Source organism: Carassius auratus, chromosome 22, assembly GCF_003368295.1.
Source record: "Carassius auratus strain Wakin chromosome 22, ASM336829v1, whole genome shotgun sequence".
Classification (NCBI taxonomy): domain Eukaryota; kingdom Metazoa; phylum Chordata; class Actinopteri; order Cypriniformes; family Cyprinidae; genus Carassius; species Carassius auratus.
The window spans coordinates 34,053,144-34,061,974 of NC_039264.1; the positions used below are offsets into that span (position 1 = coordinate 34,053,144).

General features: G+C 34.8%; 1 protein-coding gene across 1 annotated transcript in view; it reads right to left on the minus strand.

The window, feature by feature from the left end:
• Window positions 1-8,189, minus strand: part of LOC113040609 (NACHT, LRR and PYD domains-containing protein 3-like) — a 173,761-nt gene extending 165,572 nt beyond the window's left edge. The window contains exons 1-2 of the mRNA XM_026198908.1: window positions 8,039-8,189; window positions 7,249-7,375 (exon numbers count right to left, since the gene is read on the minus strand). Coding sequence (XP_026054693.1) covers window positions 7,249-7,307 — 59 coding nt within the window. The 5' untranslated portion in view covers window positions 7,308-7,375; window positions 8,039-8,189. The remainder of the gene's footprint in view (window positions 1-7,248; window positions 7,376-8,038) is intronic.
• Between the last annotated feature and the right edge of the window lie 642 nt (window positions 8,190-8,831).

Here is an 8,831-nt window from a genome sequence, read left to right on the forward strand (position 1 = left end):
CAGACTGCAGCAAAAGCACAAACTTTTTTAGCTTTGTCCAAGGCCCATATTTACAAAATAGAGACTTCTGGGAATCCATACTCTGTCAATTATTTTGAATCTAACAAAATGTTTTGGTGTTGCTAGAGGAGGGGTACAGAGAGAAGTGCCTGGTTCCCGCAGTGATGATCTATAGGAATGTGTGAGTGCTGAAGGTGTGAGGGAGTTGTGCTTTATCAATGATGTCATCCATTCATACACCACTATGTGACGTAAACAGGAGATGCTACCCACTCCTCATTTCACTGCATTGTTGGGCTTTTTTTTTTTTTTTTTTTTTTATATATAACAATGACATTCTCCCAATGTGAAAATCCTTCAGTTTCATGAACTTGTGCACTCAGAGCCAAGAAGGGTCAGAGCAGTGTACTTAGAGTTATGGAGGGATTATTAAGTTATACAATAGCACACTTTGTTGAATTCAAATCTAGGGTGTACTCATTTCTGCAGTCCAAAATTGGATAGTTACTTATTTTACAGATATTAATTGCATATATTTCTCTGCTTTTATTATGTTCAATGCATTTCAGGGTTGCCATTTTTCTTTGAATTATATTAATTATCATTAAGAATATATATTATATCTAATACTATATTAAATATGTATATTGATTGTAATATTATTTTTATAATATTCATATTTTATATTTAATATATTAATATAATTATATATTTAAACCACCACTGGCTCTGCACCCCTAAATTCATTACTTCAGACCTATGTGCACTCTTGATTGTGCCATCCCAAAGAGGCACAAAATCAGTTTCACAGACTTTTAAATAAACTGTTCCCTCCTGGTGGAATGACCTGCCTAGGGCTGGGTATTGTTCATAATCTTTCGATCTGGTGCCAATTTCGATACCTCAGTTTCGATACCGGTTCCTAACGATACTTTTTTAGATACCATATGTTTTAAAATCCATTTCAAAACAAATTCTGGTAACACTTCACACTCAGGATAACATTATTAATACAACTGGTTGTGCTTTTTGGATAGGGGTGCACCATTCAGGGGCGGACTGGGACCAAAAAGTTGCCCTGGACTTTCTGGCCCACAGCAGCCCACCACACCATAATGCAAACGCCCCTGTTTTGATGTCATTTATTAATTTAAACAGTTTGGGGATTTTAACAAATAGGGCAACTGATCCTCCGTAAAAAAAAAAAAAAAAACAGCAGCTGTTCGTTTAGTGACTCCTAGTGAGCGATACATGCTCATCAAGACACAAACATTCTCCTAGAACTCACACTTTGCATTCAGTTAGGAGATCCATACGAATCATGCATGAAATAGAAGTTTATAAACTCAAACAATAATTGCTTTACAGATGAACTTGAAGTCTTTATTCATTCAAGATGTTCAGTAATAGATCATCTTTGGCTCGGTAATACAAGTTCATGATCCGATTAGTGAACCGATGATTCTTTTCGATGAGTCAAATCTTTTAAAATAATTTATTTTGTTTAACGAAACCAGTGTGGAAACCAGTGTTTCATAAAACTGGATAGATCTGAGCTGCTTGGCTCGCAAAATCGCTAGCCCCACGTCCCAGGGCTTTTGTGTTTTCCAGACCGATGGGCTATTGTGAAAAGTGATGTAAAATTCCTAACTTGATTCGCATTGTTCACTCGCTTGAAGGGGTGAAACGGATCGTAGCTGATCTTTTGCACTTGTTTCTAAATATTGCTGATTCAAGCGTCTTAAACAATCTGCGCACGTTCTGAGCTTGCGCTCACTCATTCAAAGCACCCGCTGCGAGCAGCATTTCAGACAATGCGCGTACAGAGAATGAATTCATCTTTCACGTATCGTAACTTCTGAATGAACACACACACACAATTATATAAAAATAATTGTCTCTGCAAGTATTCTCATAAACACAGTCGTTATGTTTTAAGGAAACGTATACAGTGGCCTGCTGCTTAGAGAAATTCGCTGTACTGGGGCCTGTACCATGATGGTAGCTGAACAAATTCAGAGTTACAGGATTAGTTTTGAGTTGACAAATCCAAACCTCTCCAATCCGGCTTTGTTAGTACCATGATGCTGTTCATCAACTTTCTTTGTCAACTTGCACTCTATTAATTTACTAGATGCTTGTTTTCTTAAAAAAGAAAAAAAAAACTAGCCTTTCTAATCTTTTTTGTATTCCATCAATTTGTTTTCTTTTTATTCATAATACAATTAACAAAAGCAAAATATTATATAATATTCTATCAAAATATTATATTCTATCAGGTTTCTTTTTAGTTATTACAAAATTTATTTATGTATTTTTTACGTAGCACATGCATATCAGTGTTCAAACTGTGTTAAAGCTCTTGGGGGGGGCTCCAAAACCAGACCTCCTAATCAAATGCCAAAACCAAATGCCCTTTATGGGCATTTCTACCTTTTTTAAAGCAATTTCTTTTTGCAGTTACAAATGCATAAACAATTTTTTGTTATTTTAATCCTAAAACTTTAATAATGATATTCAAAATTGAAAAAAAAGAAAGAAAAAAAAAAAGATAATGTATTTTAAATCTGAAATTAAAACCGACAGTAGGTGGCAGCAAGTCACTGTTAATAAGTGATTCATTGCATTTGAACCAAATCATTTAAATCGTTTATTCATTTAGGAACGAAACACCAGAAACAAAACAGTGCTGTGGCTTGGTTTAAAAATATATTTTTGTTGGCAAAATAGAGCAAAACTAATAAGGTTTCTAAAACATAAGTCTCTTAATATTAACTATTGAATATGAAATCAATATGACATTTGTGATTTTTGTGAAATATTGGCACTCTTTGTGAGATATTGATTAACTATATAAAATAATTTAAATATATATATAATTTCTGCCCTTATATCTTGAATTTTAGGAGCATTCCAAATGCATTGTATATGAATCATGCAGCGAAAGTAGTGATGCATATATCAGATACTCAGTATCCATATCGGCCATGATACTGCCATTTTCTGTTGGATTGGGTATCAGTTTAAATCTGATATAGTGCGTATAATATTCCTAGTAATTGTTAAGCCCCACGTTAGGCACAAAAACTAGGGATGCACCGAAATGAAAATTCTTGGCCGAAACCGAAAACCGAAAAAGAGAAAACCAAGGCCGAAAACTGAAACCGAAACACTGAAAGAAATTATGCCAATTATTAGTACCATTGCATTTATTGCTATGACCGTGTACTAACTTTACTAAAATTAAGACATTGCAATTGCATAAATTAATATTAAAGTTTCAAAGATAATTACAATTACATAACTTATTAAAAAAAAAAAAACATAAAAATACATAATTACAAATCATGCAAATATTTATTAAGCACATTGCAACAATGCACAGTATAAAATAAAATTCAAACTAAAAATGTATCCCACTCATGTGTATATTTAATAATAATGTACAGGCCTACTGGCCTGCAGAAAGGTTTTAAAATGAACAGTTCTCTCATAAAAACAAAGTGCATTTAGGTGAAGTGCATTTGAAATTTTTCTCTGTAGCACTAGAAAGTGCATTACTTCTCCAGTTGGCAAGACTGTTATCACTTCTGGGGATGGGGACTTCAGACAGATAACCATCTAGCTGTTGAGCAGTTGAGCTTGTCATCTGCCTGACATTTGAGAAATATTTGAGAGAGTGCATTTAAATAGGGCCAGGGCATAAATAAACATTTTTATCAAATTAAAGCAGAAATCTAGCAGAAAATCTAGCATAAATATGGGTACAATCTGATATTATGTATGTGTGTGTATATATATATATATATATATATATATATATATATATATATATATATATAGTAGCCTAAAGAACAAACTAGCCAACGTATTATTATTATTTGAGGCACTTTCTTGCAGAATTCCACTGAACATATCAGACAACGAGGGTGCATGCCCTCTCATCGGGTGCAGAGACCAGTCTTTTTTTCTGCGCTCTGATCTGTCTCCTGCGCTAGGAGCTTCTCCGTCTCCACGCGGGTTCTCCGCATACAGCGCGGCCAGGATCATTTCTCGTGTGCGCTGCCTTATTTCCGCATCCAAGTAATGGTCTTTATAACGCGGATCAAGCACATTCGCGATGAAGTGCAGAGGATCCGACAAGATCTCAGTGAGACGTGTGCTAACAGACTCTATAAGACTGTACTTTTCTTTGTTTTCACTTCGTGGTCCGTCTTAATCTCTTTGTTAGGAGATGTTTTAGTGCTGCGAATAAAGGAATACGAAGAGAGAGAATGTTCTCACTGGTGTTAAGTGAATGTCGCGTGGAGCTCTTGGTCTGCGCTATGCAGGTGCACTTGCAGGTCGTGGTTTCTGTTTGCGTCATCACAACAGTTCGGCCGTGTTGTTTCGGTGATAAAAGTCTATCGGCCGAAAACCGAAAAGGAAAATTTTCGGTGGCCGAAATTTCGGTGCATCCCTAACAAAAACAATATAGAGCCCCATAACATTTTCATGCACTATATTTCAAGTGTTCTGAAGCTGTTCCATAGTTTAATGTGAGGTATAGATTAATATTTGAGTCAAGTTCACATAAACTTCTCCCCACTGCATCTGTCTGTCATACTCCATTCAGCATTCAAACTGTGTGTCACATTCAGTTACAACAGTTAAAACTAGAGATGGACAGTTACTGATAGTGATATCGGTATCGGAGCAGAAAATTAGCTCCTGTACTGGTACTTGTTAAAATGCCTGATAGCAAACGTCGATACCACACAGCATGTGATAAGTGCCATATTCAGACAAAGAAACACCCACAACAGAACAACAGACAGCAGAATGGAGTTATTAAAGATTAAGGTTGTCTACGTAGGATATGCAATGAATATAATGTTAAACTTTCAGTATTAATGCCTGTATAGCTGATATGTACGAGCTGATAAAGCATGCTGAGTGGATTGAATTCGCAATGGCAGAGATGCGTGAGCTTGTCAAGTGAATATATAGTTCTTCACTGGTAAGTTTGTATTTCGGTCGGATATTTCAAAAACAAATAAAACAATGTACAAGTTACTCAACGGTAAAGAGGGAGGGAGAGAGAGAGACAGAGAGAGAGAGAGAGCATGCTCGAGCACTTCTCTGGTGTGATAGTTGATGTTCACTCACCTAGCACATGCGTTAGTATTAAAACTAAATCGTAAACCAAAAATCGTATAAACATCCTTTATTTTAGACCTTAGGCATGCATGACTTTCAGGCGAAAGTGAATATAGCAGCTTGTGTGTAATGCGCTAGGTAGTAAGTTACTACTGTCTCTCTCATTCTGCTATGCTACTTGTTTTTCATTAATGTATTTTACAACAATACAAAGAGCAATGTGTAACATTTTACCAGATTTAGTCCTACACTTATTAACTTTTATTTGTTCCCCAATAAAAATAAAGTTGTTTCAAAAAATGTTTTAATTTTTTCGAAAATTCTTGTGCAACCATGATTTTATGGAATATCTTTTGCCGCTTGCTTTATCTACTAATCTAGTTTAAAATAGTATTTTTTGTTTATAGATTATTGTTAGATATTTATTCATTTGTTATTTTTTATTAAAATGAAGTGGTCTATATTTGACAGATTGTGTTTAACACACACAAGAGTGAGGATCAGGTCAAACCACAGAAGTATACAAATTCTACATTGATAAAAAAATAAAATAAAATAAAAAAAAAAATCAGATTGGATCATAATTGGCCGGTACTCTTTTTGGTATTGGATCGGTTCTGAAAAAATAGTATCATTGCATCCCTAAGCGAACAAACTTTAAATGTGAACAGTCAATGTTTAGCTAGTGTAGCTAGTGTTTAAGCACTCATAACTCCATAACTCCGACTAAGACTAAAACTATTGGTAAAAAAAAATGTTTTTGTAAACCGAAAATAAAATTATACGAAACTAACAACATTAACATTAAACTAACTAAAATAAAATAATAATTAGCAAAAATTAAATAATCATGTTTGTGATTTAATAAGCTGTCATTCTGTGCCGAAAAATCTGACTTGTGGTTGTTCATGGAAATACCTGTAGATGGCGCTTCATGCACAGAGAATGCTGTGGAGCGGATCATCAAAGTAAAGTGCAAACATAAATCACCACATCACATTTAGTTTTGAGTAGTATGAGGTTTCAAAGCATTTAAGATCTTTTCTTCTTTTTGTGTACTTTTATAAAGGGAGAGACGGGACATAAATTAGTGTCCTGCAGAATGAAAACTTAACTGCCTTTAGCTTTTTAGTAATTCTGAAAACCTTGATGGCATGTTTAACAAGATTACATCTTTAATATGATTGAATACATTTTACACATACAAGTAGCATATTTTTGTTTTTTGTTCGGCTGTACAGAATAATTTTATTTTCATTATAAAGAGGTTTGCACAAGAGTTAATTGTAAACCATGCAACCTTTCAACTTTGCTGAAATTAAATGTCTTGCTTTGGACTACACTGGAAGTGTTCCTTTAACTCTGCTAAACTATAATTACTAAAACTGAAAAAAATAAAAATAAATAAATAACTAATTAGAAATGTGTTCACAAATAAAAACTAAGCTAAAACTAAAATGATATTCAAATAAAAACTTATTTAAAAATTCATATAATATCCTTTGTCTGAACTAAAGGTTTCAGCAATGTCTAATCTGAATGCCTCTGATTGGCTAATGCAATCCTAAACTCAGCAGAATCATGTCCGATTGATTATAAGGAACAATGCTGTAAAACCACGTAAAAAAAAAAAAAATGATGTAACATGAGCGGGTTTAAATTTAATACAGCAGTTGAAACTTTACTTTTAGTAGTATAGTTTTACAAGTATATTTTTTGGGGTGTTTTATGTGTTCCCTTAATTCCTATGGGAGATTCAGCTTACGCAAGGTCCATTCAAACATGCCATATCATTGCAGCACATAAATATCTGTTAGAGCCCAACTGAGCAAACCAAAGTTGACAGTGGCAAGGAACCCAAACTCCATTGGGTGACAGTAGGAAAAAAAAAACCCTGTGATAAACCTGACTCAGTCAGAAGACCCATTGTCTTCTTTTTTATACCCTTTAAGAACACAATTTCAATCAATTCTTGTTATGAATTATAGCAAGTCTATTACCTAAATAATTTAATTGCCAATGCTGAGAAATAGACCTGCTGTTTTTAAGGTTTTGTTTGCATGAAAAAAACTGAAACTTCAGTAAAGGATTTTCTGAAAACAGACTTACCCATGTTCCTTGGGAAGACTCATCTCAGACGGAGAGTCTTTTCCTCGGTCCCCTGACATACTGCAGCTACACAGCCAGTGCAAAGATCAGCACTGATTTGTGAAAAGTGTCACCTGTTCAGCATAACCTGAAGATAACAATGTTACTGAGATGAATAATATGGCATTTCAGAGGGACGAATAAAAAAGAAAATATTATTATAGATCATTCCACAAAATACATGGCCTAAATGTGCTATGCGGGAAATAAACAATAAGTCAGTAACTTTGCTACTGACATTGATAACCAACAATTCTTTATTTTCTGTATTGGAGTCTTTAAATTTTTCCTATATAGTTGTATTATTTACTTTTGAAATAAGCGTAATTTACTATAATTTGTACTAAACGTGATGTGCTATATGAACCAAAACGTTTTGTTCTTTCATAACACAGTACAAGAAAGTTATGCTGGATCTTAGGAAATGGCGGATTTCGTATAACTTCCTGTAACTGCGTTTTACTTTCGATTTCGCATTACATTTAGTAATGCGAGTTATCGAAATGATAAAAAAAAACAGACTAAAATAAAGAAGTGTGGGAAAAATCCTTCATAAAAATAACTGTTACATTTTTATAAGCTTCATTTTTTAACATGCGTGATCAAACAGTTTGCATTCTTGGCCGTCGGCTAACAGTTAGGCCTAACGTTACTCCTGGAACTGGCATAGGCCTACAACTTCGCATTTATTCCTTCGCTTAAATTCCTTCATACAATCCAAAAATGTGTAACAAGAAGTATTAAATCTTACTTGTAGCAGTACAGACGGTCTTTTGTACAGGGAATAGAATCCAGATGTCTTTGAACGCTTTCGATTTTTTTGTTCGTGCTCTGTTACGACAGATTTGAGCAACAAGAGGGTCTGGCTGCAGACATATGGGCGGGACTGGCTGCAGACATATGGGCGAGTGGAGCTCCACTCAAGAGCGGAAATACGTCACCTCCACTAGCGACGCCGCCGCCATGTTGGTCCGGGTAACACTTTACGTAGAGTGGAGCTCCATTTAAGAGGGAAAATATTTCACTACCACCAAACTTTCGTTCTGTATTACTTGTTATATACACGTATAAAGGGTGTTTTGCCAGTTATGTCACCTCTTTGTACGTAATGTTAATATGTTCTGTACTTTTATCTTTGTTACTTTTACCTAGTAAAAAAAATATATATACTAATCTTTTACGGTTTGGGCGAGTGGAGCTCCACTCAAGAGCGGAAATACGTCACCTCCACTAGCGACGCCGCCGCCATGTTGGTCCGGGTAACACTTTACGTAGAGTGGAGCTCCATTTAAGAGGGAAAATATTTCACTACCACCAAACTTTCGTTCTGTATTACTTGTTATATACACGTATAAAGGGTGTTTTGCCAGTTATGTCACCTCTTTGTACGTAATGTTAATATGTTCTGTACTTTTATCTTTGTTACTTTTACCTAGTAAAAAAAATATATATATCTTTTACGGTTTATGACAAGACAGCATTTTTTTATTCCCCCCCCCCCCCACCAAGCAATTTGCACTACAGACATCAATTTGTTCATGTTT